The sequence below is a fragment of the Salvelinus alpinus genome, chromosome 6 (genome assembly GCF_045679555.1).
Source record: "Salvelinus alpinus chromosome 6, SLU_Salpinus.1, whole genome shotgun sequence".
Classification (NCBI taxonomy): domain Eukaryota; kingdom Metazoa; phylum Chordata; class Actinopteri; order Salmoniformes; family Salmonidae; genus Salvelinus; species Salvelinus alpinus.
Window position 1 is genome coordinate 60,441,669 of NC_092091.1, and position 22,050 is coordinate 60,463,718.

The 22,050-nt window shown below is 41.4% G+C and overlaps 1 protein-coding gene across 1 annotated transcript; it reads right to left on the reverse strand.

Moving 5' to 3' along the window:
• Nucleotides 1-17,163: 17,163 nt before the first annotated feature.
• LOC139579043 (GTPase IMAP family member 7-like) lies at nucleotides 17,164-19,107 on the reverse strand. The gene is made up of 2 exons (XM_071407255.1): nucleotides 18,977-19,107; nucleotides 17,164-18,310 (listed from the first exon to the last, which is right to left on the reverse strand). Exons 1-2 carry the CDS (start codon nucleotides 18,984-18,986, stop codon nucleotides 17,622-17,624), a joined length of 699 nt encoding a protein of 232 aa, XP_071263356.1. The 5' UTR covers nucleotides 18,987-19,107; the 3' UTR covers nucleotides 17,164-17,621.
• Between the last annotated feature and the right edge of the window lie 2,943 nt (nucleotides 19,108-22,050).

A 22,050-nucleotide genomic window follows, 5' to 3' on the forward strand; every position in this document is an offset into this window, starting at 1 on the left:
GAGGAGGGAGGGTCTCGCCACCTAACTTTGACACTGTGCTGGATAGGCTAACAACCAACATGTATTTTTACATGCTGTTCAGAAGATAAACCCCTGAGTGGAGGATTTGGCAACAAGGTAGATGAAGGTAGTGAGTGTCCTGTTAGATGTCAATGCTATGAAGTATGGCATCAACAAGATATTTAGTTTGACTTAAAACTTCTTGGAACTATAGGGGGTGCTGTTCTGCATTAGCATATTTGGGTCTCCAAATTAAACTGCCTCGTGCTAAATTCTTGATCGTACAATATGCATATTATTGTTATTATTGGATAGAAAACACTTTCTAGTTTCTATAGCCGTTGGAATTTTGTCTCTGAGTGGTACAGAACAATATCTACAGCACTTTTCATGACAGGGGTCAGATTTCAGAAATTTTTACCCCTGATCTGGAGTCTGTTTTTAAGGCGACAGTGAATGCTATGAAGAAACCGACACTGCCTACGTCTTCCTCTGGGTGTCTGTACGTCATCACGTTTTGAATGGAGTCGATTGCACAATCACAGCCACTATAAAACACGAAAACGTAGAAGTACCGCTCTCTTCCTGCATGCGTCGTGCGCAAGATGGGCATCAGACCTGCCTCCTTCCAAATCGTTGTTTAGAGAGTAATATTTCTCCGGTCATGTTTTTAGTCGTTATAGTTGTTAAAAACATCATAATGTAGTTAATTTGAACCGTTTTATAGCAATTTATATCCGTTTAGTGCGATTTTGAGGAATTTCTTTGTTGTGCACTCTGAAACTTTGGACACGTTTTGTGGTCCTGTTCGATCGTTAGTGGATATTTCGAAGGACAGAGGACATCTATCGACCAAAAGAAGATTACAACATAGAAAGGATACATTGCCCAAGAATCTGATGGAAGAACAGCTCAAAGTAAGCAATATTTAATATGATAAATCGTTGTTCTGTCGAAATATTTTAAACGCATATTTCGCCATTTTGTTTGTTATCGCGTCACTTGGCGAACCCTGTATTGAAAAGTAAGGATAATTTTAAAAATGTAAGTCAGCGGTTGCATTAAGAACTAATTTGTCTTTCGATTCCTGTCAACCCTGTATTTTTTAGTCAAGTATATGATTAGCTTTCAATTAAACTAGATCACTCTGATAGATGACGTCAGACATATTGAGGCTTGATTTCCTAGTATTTTTATTGTGTAACCACGGTTTTGTATGGCTAAATATGCACCTTTTCGAACAAACTGTATATGTATGTTGTAAAATGATGTTACAGGAGTGTCATCGGAAGAATTCTGAGAAGGTTAGTGAAAAAATTAATATATTTTGGCGGTGATTACGTTATAGCGCTCTTTGGCTGGAATCGATGCTCTGGTAACGTTTTCACATGTGGTATGCTAACTTATCGATTTATTGTGTTTTCGCTGTAAAACGCTTAGAAAATCTGAAATATTGTCTGGAATCACAAGATCTGGGTCTTTCCATTGCTATGCTTTGTCTATTCTTATGAAATGTTTTATTAAGAGTAAATTGGTCATACACGTTGCTCTCTATAGTAATTCTAGTCGTCTTGTGATGGTAGGTGCAATTGTAAACTGTGATTTCTACCTGAAATATGCACTTTTTTCTAACAAAACCTATCCTATACCATAAATATGTTATCAGACTGTCATCTGAAGAGGTTTTTTCTTTGTTAGTGGCTATCAATATCTTAGTTTAGCCGAATTGGTGATAGCACCTGAAGTAGTAAGAAACTGATGGAGTTAGAAAAGTGGTGTATTTTGCTAACGTGTTTAGCTAATAGATTTACATATTTTGTCTTCCCTGTAAAACATTTAAAAAATCTGAAATGGTGGCTTTATTCACAAGATCTGTATCTTTCATCTGGTGTCTTGGACTTGTGATTTAATGATATTTAGATGCTACTATCTACTTGTGAAGCTATGCTAGCTATGCTAATCAGTGTGTGGGGGGGTGAGGGGTGATCCCGGACCCGGGGTAGAGGCTCGTTAGAGGTTAATCTGATTTCTGTCATACATAATTTTCAATATCAAAACTTGTCAAAGTACAAAAAAATATATACTTGTGTGATAGATAATGTAGGAATAGTTTTAAAAAAGGAGATAAGTACTTCATATTAACCCCCTAAGGTCGATGTCCGTGCCCCCATGGAAATCTAAATAGCAAAATACAAAAATCCCCATTAAAAAATCTGTCTGTTTAAGATAGAGATATCAGTTTTTTTGCAATGGATGCGTCTCAATCCACACCATCCGCCTATATCACACTTCCACATCTGCAGTGAAAGGTGACAGAGCTAGAGCGGTGTTTGTCAGACCATGAGACATTCTGAAAATCGGTCTTCTCACAAAATTGTCTGTGGTGTCCCCCCCCTCTTCTTAGACAGGGCTTACACTCTTTAAATCTCACTTTCACGTGTGGAAACGCACAAATCTAATTTGCAGGTTTAAATGTAAGAAAATTCCACATGTGAAAATCGCACATTCAAATGTGGAATTGCAAGTTCAAATTGTAATTTGCTAAATAATTTTTGCAGTTTCACATGTAAGAAAAAAACACATTTACTCCAATGTTTGTAAACAAAGTAAATGTAAACTAACACTGTAAAGCCTGTCAAACCCTGATCTGTTTCACCTGTCTTTGTGATTGTCTCCACCCCCCTATAGGTGTCGCCCATCTTCCTCATTATCCCATGTATTTATCCCTGTGATCTCTGTTTGTCCTTTGCCAGTTTGTCTTGTTAACCAGCGTTCGTCTCAGCTCCTGCATTCCCCAGTCTCTTTTTCTCGCCCTGCTGGATTTGACCCTTGCCTGTCCTGTCTCTGAGCCCGCCTGCCCGAATACTCTACCTGTGCTGACCATGAGCCCACCTGCCGTTCTGTACTTTTGACCCCACCTCTGGATTACCGACCTCTGCCTGACCTGACCCTGAGCCTGCCTGCCGTCCTGTACCTGCCGTCCTGCCCCTTTACTCTGGATAATCGACCCCTGCTTGCCTTGACCTGTCATTGCCTGCCCCTGTTGCTATAATAAACATTGTTACTTCGACAGTCTGCATCTGGGTCTTACTTTGATCCTTGATAATAGCCTAAAAACATGGTTAAAGCTATAGTTTTGATATCATGGATGGTCCATCCTTGCATCCATATTGTAGTCTAAGGATTTGAGAGTGGTTGCATTTCTCCAGCTCCATCCCTCAGTTTTTTACCAAAACTGTTTTGAACACATTTACTAGTGTAATTGTATTATTATATGGTGAAATCCTTTAGTGAATTAATTACTTTTGTGCCATAAATATCAAGCACAACTTCTGAAGTCAAGATTTTCTTTTGTATTGCAAACAAAAAGAACAATATTGAAATCAAAACAAACCCAAAAGTATTGATAGCAAAACATAGTAAAATGTTTAAATGCAATAGTAAATGATTTGTAAATGGATGCAAAAAAAATGTTTTCAGTGAAACACTTTATGATAACAGAATCCCTCTTTACTGCAATTATCCTGATCTTTGATTATTGTCACGTATACATCAGGAAGCAGGTGCAGAAGGTGAGTTGAATAATTAAGAATTCAGATAAACAAAACATGAGAAGGCTACAGAATGTGAATGAAAACAACGCAATACTGCCTGATGACAGGTTACTGAGGGCTAAATAAAGAGAAGGTAATCAAGGTGATGAAGTCCAGGTGTGAGTAATGACGGGGAGACGAGGATGACATTGTGTACGGGTGCGGTGATGATGAGGAAGGGAAGGCTTTCCTGGTGCGTGGGTCCCACGGTGAGGGTGAGTGGTGCTGGGATGTGTGTGATAGTGCCGGATCTCAATGGTCGATTATCCTGGGCTTGGACCGGAAGAGGAGAGGAGAGCGTGTACAAGGTTAGATTCAGGGAGGAGGCGAGGGCCTGGTAGATGAAATTTCCTGCGGCATCGGAGTCCACTAGAGCTGTAGAGACAACACCTGACGGATAGCCAGCCAATGAAATGGAAATTAGAAAGGGTTTGGCGGAAAACCGTGGTGATTATATACTCACGTCTACCCTGGGAGACGGAAGATCACAGGTTCGCCCCTCTGCCCTAGTGGACCCATTGTTGGGATGCATCGGACACCACTGACGCTAGTGCCCCTCCTGGCCACAATAGTGACAGAGCCCCAGCTATCTCCGGCGATGCCACTCTGGCGCAGAGAGGTGTGTGGCCCCTACCGCCATGGGTTCAGGCTCTGCCTCAGGACAGCCAAAGGAGGAGGGTGAGGAGAGAGGTAGGTGCCGGCACTCCCGATGAAGGTTATCCAGACGGATGGCCATTGCGATGAGTGCGTCCAGGGATAGGTTGTCATCCCGACACACCAACTCCGTCCGAACCTCTTGATGATGAAGTCCAGGTGTGCGTAATGATAGGGAGCAGGTGTGCATAATGATGGGGAGCAGGAGTGCATAATAATGGTTGCCAGGGCCAGTGATTAGTAGACTGGCGACGTTGACCGCTAGAGAGAGGGAGCGGGAGTGATAGTTATGTTTCCAGTTGCAAGTTTAGGCACATTATTTCCAGCAACATAGCACCCTGCATCCCACTGTTGGTTTGCCTCTGAGGCTAAGCAGGGTCAGTCCTGTATGTTCGGACCCTGTTTAGTGAGACCAGATGTAGCTGGAAGTGATGGAAGATGGTACCGTACTGGATGACCGCCGTTTTGCAAGCACCGACCCAACTTGGCTATTTTGTGATTCTATTAACGTATATTTTTTACCTTATCTTCCCAAAATGTATTCGCTAAGGACAAGAACTTTTGAACGTCAGATCGGCAGTTACTAACCTCAATTCCGGCTTCAACTTTGCTTCATCTGCCCTGGGCTCTTTCTGTCACTCTGACTCAATTTTGGGCTACCAAGAGGAAACGGTGATGTTACAGAGGCAAGAGAGGGGTGATACTGGTGAGATTAAGGTAAAGGGAGAACCGGCCACCTCTTGGCATTCAACTGGTCACTTGATAATAAAATGGATTACATCTGATCGTTGATTGGCTACCAACGGGACTCTCAAAACTGCAATATTCTCTGCTTTTCTGAAACATGGCTCTCAGACAAGATACCCCCGTGGCTATACAACTCGATGGATTCTCCATTCACCGTGCCGACAGGACAGTGGAGTCCGGGAAATCAAGGGGGGCAGGGGTTTCAGAAATCTGTCATTTTAATAAAGGAGACATTCAGCAATTCAACAGTTGGCAACAAGAGAGCTTGCATCCAAAATTGAGAAAGTTCCCAACTTTATGCAAATTATGAGCATTGCATCCGCGCGATAGCCAATTGGAGGAAGGAGGGTCTCGCTAGCTAGCTTTGACACTGTCCTGGATAGGCTAACAACCAACATGTTGTTTTACATGCTGTTCAGAAGATAAACCGCTGAGGGGAGGTTTTGGCAACAAGCTGAAGGTAGTGAGTTGTGTGAGTGTCATGTTTTATGTCACTGCTCTGAAGTATGGCATCAACTTGTAAAACTAGAAACATTTATACTTGTGTGATACATAATGTAAGAATAACGTTTTAAAAAGTTGAGTGGATATATTATTTAGGAATGGCTCACGTCGACAGACTTTAGAATTTACTGATATTATATTTTTCTAAGTTAATAGTCGGCGGGCCAGAAACATAATTAGCATATAATATTAGCACAATTAATTGGCCTACACTACAAATTGAAAATAATTTTGATCTGTTTAAGTTCATAAAATCCCCAATATTTCTATTCAATTATTATTTTTTGTTTATTTCTCTGTGCATTGATTGGTGGGGGAAAAAACAGGTCTACGTAGCCTACACTACTTTTTAAAATGTCAACATTCGTTCAGAACAATTAGCTTGATAACATGTCGCTCTCAAAAAGTATCAAAAGGTGGATAATAAAAATGAAAGTTTTAGGGAAGAATGGACAGAGATATACATTCATCATATCATCTTTCTCCAATGCCAAGCCAGTGTGTCTTATTTGCAATGAAAATGTCGCTGATTGCAAAGAATTTAATCTCAGACGGCATTATGAATCTAACCATGGCACTTTCAAAGTGGCCTTCCCGCCTGTTAGGGTTGCGTCAATTCAATCTGGTATAAGGACAAGTATAACAATGAGTCACTAATTGTATGCTATGTACTTTTTATTAACTAAGTAATAAATGGCAAATGCAATTTTCGTATATACGGGTTCCCTGTACCACCCCGCAGGGTAGAACAGAGAACTGACTTGTTCCTGACAAAGATATTATAATATACTCATGACAGAGATAGTTCCCGCTTCCGAGCCGGCCTGTCAGAGTAGAGACTGGGCGTGGTTTAGACTCACCCAGCCTATCGCCGGCGCTCAGGCTAGTCCTAGCCTCTTTGCGCTCTTTGGTGTCCCGGCGCTGTTGCTGTGTAGATTACGCTCCTTCACCCCAGAGACTGAGGTCAGACAGCTCTGCAACATTGTCTGCGCTATTTGCACCTGCATACAAAGCCCACTGTTCTCACTCAAGGCTAACCACAGCTTCCCAGCACACTTATCTGGGGCTACCTGTTACTTCCAGCACACACACACAGACACCCAGGCGCCCAGGCCAACAGTTGCTAATATTCAATCACATTGAGTATTCAATCACAATCACATATAGTATTGGGTTGTAGTGCATAATTCAGAACCTCACACGCCCCGGATGCAGAAAAATGTAAACATTGACTACAAGCTACAAACACGGCACCAGAATCCTCCTTCGTGGCCTGACCCAACAACAGAAGGTCACAAGTGCCTCCCTAAAAGCATCCTGGGTTTTAACCAAACACAACATGCCCTTCACAGATGCGGAGGTTTTTTAAAAGTGCATGGTGATGGTTTTGGAGGAATTGGCTACCGACAAGTCTATGGATAGCATAATTGCGTCTCTCAAACAGGTGCCACTGTCTGCGTCAACAGCCAGAAGCCGTGTCCATGCACTGGCGGATGATGTGCATAGGATTGTTCTGGAAGGGCTCAGTCAAGCTGAGCATTTTTCCCTGGCTATTGATGAGAGTACTGACAACACAGATGTAGCACAGTTGTGTGTATATGTCCTTTATTTTCATGGAAATGACTTTAAAGAAGAGCAACTGGCACAGATTCCCCTCGAAGAACACACCACCGGGGACATCCTATTCACAAAGCTGGAAGAATTGTTTACGCAGCATGGCTTGTCATTCGGAAAAGTCTACTTTGTGGTCACCGACGAGGCTCCTGCTATGATGGGAGACACAGGGGCCTGGTCAGCAGGTTGAAGGAAATAGCCCAACAAATTAATGGCTTGCATTGTCTCATCCATCAGAGTGTGCTGTGTTCCAAAATAAATGGATAAAATAAATGGATAAAATAATGTGAATAATCAACTTTGTCAGGGGGACATCAAGCACACAACACCGTCTTTTCCGCAAGCATGTGACAGAATCAGAGGAGGCCATCCGCGATGATCTCCTGCTTCACAACAACGTGCGCTGGCTGAGTAAAGGAAACGCTGTAGAGCGATTATGTGAGCTGCATGACCAGGTTGTTGATTTTGTCAGAAAAAGCTCAATGAGGGCAGCAGCTGACCACATTCGTATTCTGGAAATTGAGGAATTCCTCTGATGTAGATTTTTTGGGGCTGACATATTCTGTCACTTAAACGGCTTAAATCTGCAGTTACAAGGAAGAAGGAAAACTTGAGGCCTTTTACTATGAAGCTTGAGTTGTTCGATTTGGACTTGTCGTCTGGAAGGCTACTGGATTCAGCACACTGAAGAAACGACAGGCAGAGGGACCAGGCTGCTGCATTGTCACAGAGGTGATGGAAGATTTCACCAAGCAGCTGAGAGACAACTTCTCCACCGGATTTGAAGATTACAGCATGCCCGAGGATATCATTGCGTTTGTACGTGATTCACAGTCCGCCCAGGTGGATGCTGCTAAGAAAACGATACCCGGGCATGATGCTGCAATTCAAACTGAGCTGATTGGATTCCAGACATTGAGCCAAGTCAGGGATGCGCTCAGGAGTGTTGAGTCCTTGTGTGAGTTTTGGGTGGCATGCTCAGAGGAATACAGCACAATAAAGAAACTCGCCTTTTTTGTGCTAACAACGTTTGGATCGACTTACCTGCGAGTCCTCACAGGAAGTCGCACGACAGGAACCGGCTTTCACATAAGTCAATCGAGGACTGCCTGCGCATCAAAATTACATCCATCTCACCCGACATCCACAAGATCGTGTCCGAGGGGAAATGCAACTTTTTCCATTAAGTAAGTAACTTAGTATTTAATAAATAGTCATATAGGCTAACATACTAACATTATTGTGATTATTATTATTATTAGTGCTTATCCATGGCTATTTTAGGTCTCATGCTGACAGTATTTTTTGTTTGTTTAATCGTTACAGGAGCAGGTTATCCCGAGACTCCCAATATAGGATACAGACATTCAAATCAAATCAAATTGTTTTGGTCACATACACATGGTTAGCAGATGTTAATGCGAGAGTAGCGAAATGCTTGTGCTTCTATTTCTGACAGTGCAGTAATATCTAACAAGTAATCAACAATTCCCCAACAACACCTAATACACACAATCTAAAGGGGTGAACGAGAATATGTACATATAAATATATGGATGATCGATGGCCGAGCGGCATAGGCAAGGTGCAATAGATGGTATAAAATATAGTATATACATGTGATATCAGTAATGTAAGATATGTAAACATTATTAAAGTGCCATTATTTAAAGTGGCAATGTTTAAAGTGACTAGTGATCCATTTATTAAAGTGGCCAGTGATTGGGTCTCAATGTACGCAAAAGCCTCTCTGAGGTAGTGATTGCTGTTCAGCAGTCTGATGGCCATTAAGATATAAGCTGTTTTTCAGTCTCTCGGTCTCAGCTTTGATGCATTTGTACTGACCTCGCCTTCTGGATGGTAGGGGTGTGAACAGGCAGTGGCTCAGGTGGTTGTTGTCCTTGATGATCTTTTTAGCCTTCCTGTAACATCGGGTGCTGTAGGTGTCATGAGGGCAGGTAGTTTGCCCCCGGTGATGTGTTGTGCAGACAGCACCACCCTCTGGAGAGACTTGCGGTTGAGGGCGGTGCAGTTTCCGTACCAGCCTGACAGGATGCTCTTGATTGTGCATCTGTAAAGGTTTGTCAGGGTTTTGGGTGACAAGCCAAATTTCTTCAGCCTCCTGAGGTTGAAAAGGCGCTGCTGCACCTTCTTCACCACACTGTCTGTGTGGGTGGACCATTTCAGTTTGTCTGTGATGTGTACGCCGAGGAACTTAAAACTTTCCACCTTCTCCACTGCTGTCACTTCGTCGTTGTTGGTAATCAAGCCCACTACTGTTGTGTCGTCTGCAAACTTGATGATTGAGTTGATGGTGTGCATGGCCACGCAGTCGTGGGTGAACAGGGAGTACAGGAGGGGACTGAGCACGCAAGTGGAGATGTTGTTCCCTACCTTCACCACCATGGGGGCAGCCCGTTAGAAAGTCCAGGGGTTGAGACCCAGGGCCTCCAGCTTGATGATGAGCTTGGATGGTACTATGGTGTTGAAAGCTGAGCTGTAGTCAATGAACAGCATTCTTTCATAGTTAATTCTTTTGTCCAGATGGGATAGGGCAGTGTGCAGTGTGATGGCGATTGCGTCGTCTGTGGACCTGTTGGGGCAGTATACAGACTGAAGTGGGTCCAGGGTGGCTGGTAAGGTGGAGGTGATATGATCCTTGACTAGTCTCTCAAAGCACTTCATGATGACAGAAGTGAGTGCTACAGGGCAGTAGTAATTTAGTTCAGTTATCTTTGCCTTCTTGGGTACAGGAACAATGGTAGCCATCTTGAAGCATGTGGGGTCAACAGACTGGGATAGGGAACGATTGAAGATGTCCGTAAACACACCAGCCAGCCTGTCTGCGCATGCTCTGAGGACGCGGCTAGGGATGCCGTCTGGGCCAGCAGCCTTGCGAGGGTTAACACGTTTAAAGGTCTTACTCATGTCGGCCACAGAGAAGGAGAGGGGGGCACAGTCCTTGTTATCGGGCTGCGACAGTGGCACTGTATTATCCTCAAAGCAGGCAAAGAAGGTGTTAAGTTTGTCTGGAAGCGTGACGTCGTTGTCCGTGACGTGGCTGGTTTTCTATTTGTTGTGCATGATTTCCTGTAGACCCTGCCACATACGTGGCAGGCGATGTCATCTACAAAATAGCTTCCAATACTCTACTCAGCAAACTGGATGCAGTTTATCACAGTGCCATTCGTTTTGTTACTAAAGCACCTTATACGACCCACCACTGCGACCTGTATGCCCTAGTCGGCTGGCCCTCGCTACATGTTCGTCGTCAGACCCACTGGCTCCAGGTCATCTACAAGGCTATGCTAGGTAAAGTGCCGCCTTATCTCAGTTCACTGGTCACGATGGCTACACCCACCGGCAACACGCGCTCCAGCAGGTGTATCTCACTGATCATCCCTAAAGCCAAAACCTCATTTGGACGCCTTTCCTTCCAGTTCTCTGCTGCCTGCGACTGGAACGAATTGCAAAAATCTCTGAAGTTGGAGACTTTTATCTCCCTCAACAACTTTAAAAATCTGCTATCCGAGCAGCTAACCGATCACTGCAGCTGTACATAGTCCATCTGTAAACTACCCACCCAATTTACCTACCTCACCCCCCATACTGCTTTTATTTATTTACTTTTCTGCTCTTTTGCACACCAGTATCTCTTCTTGCACATGATCATCTGATGATTTATCACTCCAGTGTTAATCTGCTAAATTGTAATTATTCGATTTATTGCCTACCTCATGCCTTTTGCACACATTGTATATAGATTCTCTTCTTTTTTTTTTCTACCATGTTATTGACTTGTTTATTGTTTACTCCATGTGTAACTCTGTGTTGTCTGTTCACACTGCTATGCTTTATCTTGGCCAGGTCGCAGTTGCAAATGAGAACTTGTTCTCAACTAGCCTACCTGGTTAAATAAAGGTGAAATAAAAAAAAATTAAAAAAATGACATCCGGCTCAATACTCAATTTTTTGGCTTGACTCACAGGCTTCCGTGCTAGCCGCGTACCCTCATAACGCCAATTCCTCTCTCCGGTTGCCTCTGCTCTCCTAATTGCCTCCAGCTGTTCCCATGGGAGGCGATCTTTTCCAGCCAGGATCTCCTCCCATGTGTAGCAACCCTTGCTACACATGGGAAAGACTAGCCAAACGAACGAACAAACGAACGAAACAGTCCCGTGTGGCGCAACAGACACAGACACAGGAACAATCACCCACAAACAAACAGTGAGAACAGCCTACCTTAATATGGTTCTCAATCAGAGGAAACGTCAAACACCTGCCTCTAATTGAGAACCATATCAGGCAACACATTTAACCCAACATAGAAACACATAACATAGAATGCCCACCCCAACTCATGCCCTGACCAACTAAACACATACAAAAACAAGGAAAACAGGTCAGGAACGTGACAACTTCGTGAAAGAATCTTATTCGTGAAAGAATCTCCCAAATGTTGTTAAATTGGATGTTTTGGTGCCTCTAGGGCAATTTAGAAATCTCTTTGAGGACCTTATTACTGATAGTTTTTTTACCGTGCTTTTCTTTCTTTCTGTTTGTATTTATATTTTGATGTGTATAAAACATTTAAATGTAATAGCGAGATGGGATGATAAGACACACATTTTTTTCTTTTTAATCCTTCAAATCCAGTAAATGCTTGTGCTGAACTACTCACTGTTACAGCATGCCAGTGGCCATTGAAGGTGAGCATTTGCCCACTGAAGTCAGTTACGACGCAGAACTGCAGTCAGGTCAAGACCCTGGTGAGGATGACGAGCACGCAGATGAGCTTCCCTGAGACAGTTTCTGACAGTTTCATCAGCTGTCCGGGTGATTGATCCCACAGGTGAAGAAGCTGGATGTGGAGGTCCTGGGCTGGCGTGGTTACACGTGGTCTGCGGTTATGAGGCCAGATGGATGTACTGACAAATTCTCTAAAACAACTTGAGGCTGCTTATGGTAGAGAAATGAACATTCAATTCTTTGGCAATAGCTCTGGACATTCCTACAGTGAGCAATTAAATTGCACAAAACTTGAGACATTGATGGCATTGTGTGACAAAGTAGAGTGGCCTTTTATTGTCCCCAGCACAAGGTGCCCCTGTGTAATAATCATGCTGAATAATCAGCTTCTTGATATGCCACCCCTGTCAGGTGGATGGATTATCTTGGCAAAGGAGAAATGCTCACTGACAGGGATGAAAACACTTTAGAGAAATAAACTAGAAATAAGCATTTTGTTAGTACGGAACATTTCTGGGATCTTATATTTCAGCTCATGAAACATGGGACCAATACTTTACATGTTGTGTTCATATTTTTGTTCAGTATACAACTGTACAAGTAAAATCGGTTTCCATCGCATTTTCATTTTTACTGATGGTTGACACAAATGTTACGTTATAGAGCGAATGTCCCCACTCTGGTCATGGCACGTCTCCTCTAGCCTACATCATACAGTGCAGGTATAGCTTACATGAGATTATTGATAAGAGCGAAATTATCATTTGTCAAACAGCCAAGAATCGATCATAATGTCACCAGAATAAGACCCTCGATATTTATTGGAAAGGAGAATCAAAGTCATCACAGTTCACTTTCACCACCATGTGAAGTTCATAATTTATTTAAATTGTAGCCTAAACTGCATGCTTTCCCGAGTCGTAGTGGGAGGACATGTCATTGCGTGACTCCAAGTTTACTTCGATATGATGGTTATTATATTAATATTTGCTCATAAAGCCATTTCTTGCATAATTAATTTTAGACAAAGAAAGATCCCACCTTGTCTAGCGTATATTGTTTGGTCAACATTTGGAAAGTTACGACATGTTTCCAGCAGGCCTGTCGTGACACTTTTTATCCAACCTAGTTAATGAGTCCAAGTATGACTCCTCCAGTTGGCCAGTCCAATCCACTGCTAGAATTGCATCATTCAGGTTTGAAAGGTGATGGTTTGACCTCAGTCATCTCTCTCCCAAAACCATAGACCACTTCAGCCATTGTCCCATATAATTACATCTAGAATTTATAGAAGTTCTGTGCATTCCCCTCTCTAGGATTATGGTGGAAAATTTCAAGATTATGTTATAATACTTTTATTGCATCAAATGGTTGTTTTATTCAACATAATAGAGTATTCTGTTAACTATTGTGTGTTCTACTGAAGATGGGCCTCTGGGAGATAACACTGACAGGAGATTAACAACGTATTTTGGGTGATAAAACCTAAAGAGCATTCCAGAGCATGAGTTAATGGTTCTGTTCTATACCGTAAACTATCAAAATAAAGAAAGTCGCACACTGCATGTATAATCTCCCAACAATTGAATGGGTATTTACCAACATTTCGGCATCACTGTGCCTTCCTCAGGGTAATGACATAAATACTTGAACCAGGTTATGTAGACACACAGTGCAATTAGTGTAATCAATGACAGTGGTGAGGGGTGTGTCATAATGATTAAGTTAATTTAAATTAATTAGTTAAACTGTTTAAAAAATAGTATATGACATATTAAATATATTATGCTATTGTAATCTTATAGAAACATAATGGAATATTGTACATCATATTAGCATCAACATACATTATTGTTTCATTCAATTTCACATCATTTCGTATTTAATTTATTTTTGCTACATGTAATATTGGTCCAACCTTAATATATAATGAACATCATCAACAGGGGGAACATATTGGGTATAGGCTAATAAGCTGTAAAAAATTATTTGTCAATTTATAAGACTTGTTCATAAAGGAGTGTTCATAAGAAGGGCCTGAGATCAAAGTCAATATTCAGACCATTAGGGGTCAATGTTTTTAGAGAGGATATCCAGTAAGCCTCTCTTTGTAGTAGTAGGATCTCAATGTTACCTCCTCTCCTTGGTAGAGCAACATGCTCAATGCCTGTGTATTTGAGGGAGGAGATGGGATGGTTAGCTTCAACAAAGTGAGCTGCTACTGGATAGTCAATGTTCTTACACCTGATTGAGCTGCGGTGTTCAGCTATGCATTGTTTTAATTGTCTTTTTGTTTGTCCTACATAGGCTTTTCCACATGAACAGGTGATGAGATAGATTACTCTCTTGGTCTTGCATGAGATGATACCCCTAACAGGGATCTTTCAACCTTGCTTCTACACTGCTTGCTATTTGGGGTTTTAGGCTGGGTTTCTGTACAGCACTTTGAGATATCAGCTGATGTAAGAAGGGCTTTATAAATACATTTGATTTGATTTGGACCTGTATCTGGGTGTATGAAGAAAGACATTTTTATAGTGAGCATTACATTAGCCACATTTGTAGTTCCCATTTGGGATGGGTGTCAAGAGTGTCTGAGTGGGCTCAGAGGGCATGTCAGATCTCACCAAACTATCTCCAATATTGTGACCACACTTATAGATCACCAGTGGGGGTTCCTTGAAGAGGTGGGCAATTTTTTTGTCTGATTGCAGAATATGCCAGTGCTTTTTCACAATTGCTTTCATTTTCTCCAAACCCTTGGTGTACTTACGGTTGCGTTGTTTTTCTTCTTTGGTTGAGTTTTTAGTAATTCATCTCTTGGTTTTTGAGATATTTTCCTCTTCGCCGCATCAAGAGTTTTGTCCTTGTAGCCTCTCATTTTGAATGTATCTGTCCTTTTTTTAGCATTGCTGTCAAAATCTGACTGGTGGCCACAGATTCGTTTAACCCTGCATAACTGGCTATATGGTAGACCATTCTTGAGGGGAAGGGGATACATACTATCCGCACATAGCAAGGTATTACGATCTGTGAGCTTTGTGTATAAGTCTGTGTGTAATGCATCATTCTCTTTGATAATTCATAAATCCAGGTAGTTTATTTTTCTCTCATCAGTCTGCATGGTGAATCTGAGGTATTCAGAGCTCTCGTGGAGTAGAGTTTGGAATTCATTTAGTTCCTGCTGACTTCCTTCCCAGAACAAAAAGACATCATCTATGTATTTCTTCCATAGAAGTATTTTAGAAAGTATGGGGTGTGTGTCTGTTTTAAAAAGGAATGCTTCTTCAAATTGTCCCACATACAGGTTAGCATATTTGGGGGAAAAGGGGGAGCCCATGGCTACACCCCGAATTTGAAGGAAAAAGTCTGACTCAAAGACAAAGTAGTTATGGGATAATACCAGTTCAGTAAGTTGTAAGATGCAATCATTGGATGGAGCAAGGGTAGAGTCTCTCTGCTGAAGGAAGTGCTGTAATGCCTGCAAGCCTCCAGTGTGTGGGATGTTAGTGTACAAGCGCTCCACATCAAAAGTGGCCAGCAAGGTGCCCTCTGGTATCCTTCCTAAGCCGTCTATCAATGAGATCATGTGACTAGTAACTTTGACAAAAGATGGGACATTCTCAACCATCGGTTTAATGTGGTAATCCAAAAGTTTAGAAATGTTGGATGTCACAGAGTCGATTACTGCTACAATGGGTCGACCTGGAGGAGGAGATACTTGTCTGTGTAATTTAGCGACTGTATAGAAAGTTGGTATCTTGGGAAATTTCACATAGAAATTCAACTTCTTGTTTTGTGATTTGTCCTGATTCCAAACAGCTTTCCACTGTGGACGAGATATTATGCTGGAATTCCAGGGTAGGGTCACAATTCAGTTTGCGATAGAAGTCACCTTTAGATAGTTGTCGGCGACGTTCATTCACAGTCACATTTGTTTTGTATACAAATTCCTCCTCCTTTGTCACATTTTTTATGATAATCGAAGGATCTGACTAAGTCCTTAAGAGCCATTCTCTCGTCTCTACTCAGGTTATCATAGGATTTGTGTTTCTGTTTGTCTTTCAGTAAGTCACCTACATCCTTTTCAACAATCCTACAGAAGGTTTCTATGGAGGCATTGCGTTTGGGGGAGGTACAAATTAACTTTTTGCTCTAAATGTAGTTCTCTCAGAGTTCCCAGGTACCTCAGCTGGGTTAATGGTGCCATCTCCTCCTTGACTCACGGTAGGACAGGTAAGTCTATTGATTAGCGTGGTAGACCTATGTATACATCTCACTGAGGATGACATTTCAAATGGAGTCATGTAAGTATCACTCTTAACAAAAAACTTGAATAGATCTGGACATCAAAGTCATTCATGTATGCAGTGGGTACAAATGTTAGTCCCTTATTGAGAACACTGAGGTGAGTAGATGTCAGGGTCTTACTTGATAAGTTGAAGACATTTAGCTCCTGTTGGAGCTCTGTTCTATACCGTACCAGGGAGAGATGGCACCAGTTTGGAGTCGGAGGACCAGGCACTGGTCTCTATACAATGACAACTGTTGACACAGCAGATACTGTCTATGTATTATAGGTAACTTTCATACAAATCTTAACCGTGTGATCCATTCTATATATCTGTTGTTCGTCATGTTGGTTGAAAGGGGTGTATCTTGGCTATAAAAGACCTTTGTACTTTTGTCTCGGGGCTCTCAACGAATCATCGGAGCGTGAATTGTCGACCAGCCATGACCAGCCATCATTATCGTAGAGCACTCAATCGATTAACTTTATATGTGTGCGTTGTATTGACCTGCTCCCTTGTAAGTGATTAAAGATTTAGTTTAAGTATAACTCTGACTTGTGTGATAAGTTTGTCTCTCCTCATTTGATAGTAAAGAAAATTAACCACATGATACCAATCTTTGATGTTTGTGACTAGAAGCAGTACAGCTACAACCAGAAGTGACTTTTCATAGCAGGTCAGGAGAGCATTTTAGCTAACCTTAACCTATGTCTCCTAACCCAACCCATCACGTTAATTATCCTAATCTTCTGCATAAATTCTCCTAACCTGCTAAGAAAGAGTGAATTATGTTTGTACTCCCTCTAGTCCAGGTTATGGCCCCCTCTAGTGATGGGATGTTAGACCTAATTTGGGGTTGGAGTTAAACTCTACCAGTAGACCTGGGTTCTTCCTTCTAAACAATAAAATGCATTCCTTCCTTGTAGTAAATCACTGATCTGACATGGGATTGTATAGGTGAACGCAGTAGTACAATTATTCTATAAACACAAACGTGTGAAAGACTGAGGTGCAGTTGAAGCAATAGCTTTAATACAGAATTCTGGGTACATGCAGTCACATTCATATGTGTCTATGTTTTATCTGTTACACTTCAGACATTTTAAGTTACCAGAGTCAGCATTTAAAAAAACAGGTCACTCAATGGTACAATTGTAAACAAAGGACATGAGTTTAAGGGCAAATCAAGCTCTATCCTAAAAATAAATGACTGCATTAAAATGGATAGTTCTAATACTGCCGTGAATTTAATTAAGTTTGCAGTAATTGTTTTGTTCCATTGTCACATGCCTAATGCAATGCCATCTCACGATTAATTGTTGTTCTGACGACACCATCTCATAAGATACTACACCAACCACGGTTTGGAGGATTTTTTGTGTATTCATTTTTTCTTTCGGCTTCTCTTCTGGCTTCTCCTTCCTTGATTTTCCTTAGCATCTCTTGTTCTTTCTTTAGGAACTCTCCTTCATATTTTGCCTTTAGTTCCTCCTCCGCTCTGAGTGTCTGCTCTTCCTGCTCTCTCAGGATCCTCTTCAATCGCCCTCTCAGCCTTTTGGAACATCTCAGTGGTGTAGTGGCTTCCTCCATTCATCGTGACCATCTTGTTTATCTTCTCAAGCAGCTCAGTGACCTGGGAGCGATTCTTCTTATCTCTGTTGTTGAAAACATGATACCGCCCACCGCATTTGGCAATGACATCCTGAAGATCTGGACAGGCACGTAAAAAGTCTTCAATTGTTTGTTCTTCTTCAAGCTGGTCTGCATTTGTGAACTGGACTATGATGTATTTTCCTGCCTCTTTTCCAAAGAATTCCTGAATCATCTCCACTGTGTCTCTCTCCTCCTGTGTATATCTACCCAGCGCCATCACCACAAGGAACACATGGGGACCAGGAGCAGAGAAGGAGATGCACTTCGCAATCTTCATCAGGGTCTCCCTTTGTGTTATCTTGGTGTCAAACAAGCCTGGAGTGTCAACAATAGCAACTTCTCTCCCATCCACCTCCCCTCTAGCCTTGTCACACTCTATTGTCAGAGAAGCAGGGGAAAAATGAGATTCAAAAGCTTTTTTCCCCAGGATGGTATTTGCTGTTGCACTCTTCCCAACTCCAGTCTTCCCAACAAGAACAATCCTCAGCACCTCCTTCTGCTGCACTGTTGGATGACAGACATGTGTTACTTTTCGTCTTGAAATCAGAATCAAGCATGTTGTTAGGTCTGTAGAATCTAAACTGTGAGCAAATTAGCAATGGCTGTCTATAAATTGAACCATGTAAATGCAACTATTACATGAAATTGTAAAATTATTTTTGCTCAAAGAGACAAAGATATCAACAGAACTACAATGATACTGTGGATTCTGCAATGAAATATAAAATCATATAAACAATGAATCTATCAAAACTGACTATACTACAGTATACTACAGTAAGACGTTATTGTGAGAGTTGGAATTAACACGGTATCACACACGCCACCAGGTGGTACAGTACTGAATATGAGTACATGTTGGTATCATTGTTAGAGTATTGGGACGCACCCAACACACACGCTGGGCTTGTTCGACTATGCAGGCGACTGCTGACTGACTGGTGTATAGATCACCTTGCTTGAATCATAAATAACGACAAATTATTATTATTAGATCATTCAGTCACAATTGACGCATGATACACCACGCTTTTGATGAAAAAGCTCATATTGTTAAAAAGCTCAGCAATGAGATCATTTTATGAGCAGTTGATTTTTGAAGAACACGTAAAAACAAACACTAGACATGAGTTCCCAAACGTCTTATTACCGTGCAGGTTGGTTACTCACCACTAGCCATGTTCGGGTCTTGTAGAGTCAATCCGTCAGGTCCTATGCGAGAGAATGGATGTGTCGAGAGAACAATTGCTTCTATAGCGTCAAATCAGGTGGTATACCCCACAGACACACCCCAAAAAAATCTCCCGATTGCAAAGAAACAAGGTCCAAACACTTATAAGACACACCCTATCCTCACAGCCCTTTTTTTGTTTTTACTTAAATTTAGAATGACTTTATTTTCCAAAAGGAATTTAATTTCTGGTGTCAGGGTAGGGATATGCAAGCACATTCAAATCACTCATGACAGTGCACTGCATCCAACAAAGGTTTATACTGGACATGTTAACATATTGATTTCTGCTTTTCTAAACACACTGGCATTTATAATTTGTAAGAAAAAAATCTGAGTGTGTGTGTTTTTTTTTTTTCCTATCCCCGCAGCCCTCAAATTAAGTGGACACTTCTGATGACGTTTCATGACGTCTGACGAGCATACACTTGCAGGGCAAGGGGCAAGTGTAGAAGGAATTATTTTTAAATGGACCAGCCTTAGCCGGAAATTCGTCAATTGTTCATCCCTCGATGATTGTGTTTTCAGCCACCGGTAGCTTGTGGGTGCTTTATATGCGCTACAGTCAATTATAAGTTACTGTCTACTTATATTAAATATATAATAATTAAAATAGGCCTACTGTACGATAGCTAGAAAATTAATCAGAAAGCTAACGTTACAGGCTGACTACACGCGAGCGTTGCAAAATACATTTAGAAATGTATGTTATTCAATTATTGCATGCACATTGCTCATGCGCTCTAACGAGCGTCTGCGTTGCCAAGGGCTAAAATAGAAGTCAGTTCTATTTCAGACGCATACCAGCAGCAAGGCCTGCCTTTTCCATCTCCTAATTGGTTTATAGAAGCAGGTACCCACGTGTCATCTCCTCATTGTGCCATCTCCTCATTGGTTATACCAACGTGGGTGACTGAAAGACAAACGAGGTCAGTGGCGGTAATGCACCTAATTTATTAAAGTTGCCAATCACAATATAAAATCAAGAGAAGAAAAAGCCTGGAAGGAAGAGAGATGACTAGAAATGATTCGGTTGACCGTTTTATGTGTGGATTAATTGTCGGAGAGGAGGACCTTGTGCATTTCAGATAAAATAACAACTCAATGTTTATATTCCAGGACAAATTAGCTAGCAACAGCATTCTAGCTAAAAGGGACAAATTAGCTAGGAAGTGCAAGCTAGCTAGCTAAATTGCCATAAATGTTTAATGCTTTTCGACCTGTCCCCAAATGAATATAATTGGTTCAGGGTTTGTTTTGATATTTTAACCTGCGTGTCGTGATCGCGTTTGGTGTCGGGGGACAAAATACATTGATGCACGATGCCAGTTTGGGTTCCATGTTAGCCTGCCTATCTGAAACTTCTGAAAAAGGAAAATATTTTACTTCTACAATTTCAGAAGATAACCAAACAAACATATTTACTTTTTACAAGACGTGTTTGTGCCATCAATTTCTAACTTAATTGCATTTGTTTTTACTTACACTTGTATGTTAACTTCTCCATTGATGTTGTTTTTAAGTTTTCACAGACTTTTCTTAGCGTATGTACAATCGTCGCAAATTGAATTATGGGGAGTTTCAGGCCCCGGTGTAAACATAATTGTACACTCGCAAAGCCGACTTAAAACGAGGGCTGACGGGCTTACATTGCAAACTTCCCTAGCTTGGCTAATCACAAGATGACGACGGAGATTCTCCCAAGGGCATAAGGCGAGGGTAAGTGGACGAGGGTGTGTCTTTTAAGTGTTTGAATCGTAAGCCAGTGTCGATCCCAGTACGCAAAACAATTCCTCCCCCTTGCTCTTTTCCACATTCCCTACGTCCAATGCTTTAAATATGGAGGTAGAATAATTACATACAAGCTTTTAAAGTATGATTTGCACATGTAAAATATGAGTGGCACCTGTATACTGAGTTTTGTAGTTGCAAAAAATATTTGCAAACATGTAACTTATATTGAGAACAAATTAAACAACACTGCAAGTGCATAACGTTATGTGTGAATAAACACAACACTTGCAAACATGTAAGTTGATATGTGGATAAATTTAATAAGATTTGCAAGCATGCATCTACATTTGAGAATGAATGCAACTCATTTACTAAACTTGAGACTGGTGAATCTTCTGTGTATCAAAACTACATTTGCTGATGTCGAATCTGTGCGCTCAGAGTTTTGGCACAAATTTTGCGACTAACCAGTGTCAAACGTTTTTAACTTGTAAGAAAAAATATATACAGTATTTGTTACATCCTTGGTAGTTATTGCCATGTATTGGAGGACACTATTACATTACACAACAAGACTAAAGTAATTGCTAGGGTCAATTCATGTATGGAATTTGGTAGTTTATTCAATAAATTGACAGAATAAGATTTGGAGGGTGAGGGGCCAGAACACACAGCGAGGCATTAGCCTTCAGGAGAGTTTATAGGCTGAGGTGGAGATAGCAAAGCCTGTATCAAATATTAAAGAGCATCTCTGAAGATGGTAAACAGTTCAATAAAACCCCCCAGTGTTACTATTTATGACCAACTCCTTATCCCACCTCTCTGAGTGTAAGTCACGTGATTTCATAGAAAACGTGTGTTAAGTCCTGCCTCTCCCATCTCCTCACTGGTTTATAGAAGCAGATACTCCCATACCATCTCCTCATTGGTTCTACCCACGTGGCTGACTGAAAGGCTAACACCGTGTCAGTCACATGATTGCAAAAAAAAGGTTTCTCCAGTTTGCGTCCCACTCCAGGCAGACTACAAGTTGCCCTTAGACACAGATCTAGGCTCAGTTTACACAACACTAATACCTACCTACAAACCATTTGGGGAGGAAACACAACTGATCTTAGGTAAGTTTCTACTGCAAGACTCCTTATGTCCTTGCCACCACGTGACCTCTTATTAACTAAAAGACACTTTACTTTGCCCTGTTGTTGTAGCCTTATGTTACACCCTTATCTTTGCAGGTAGAAAAATTAAGTTCCCATTTCTGTCTTAAAACGTCTTATGG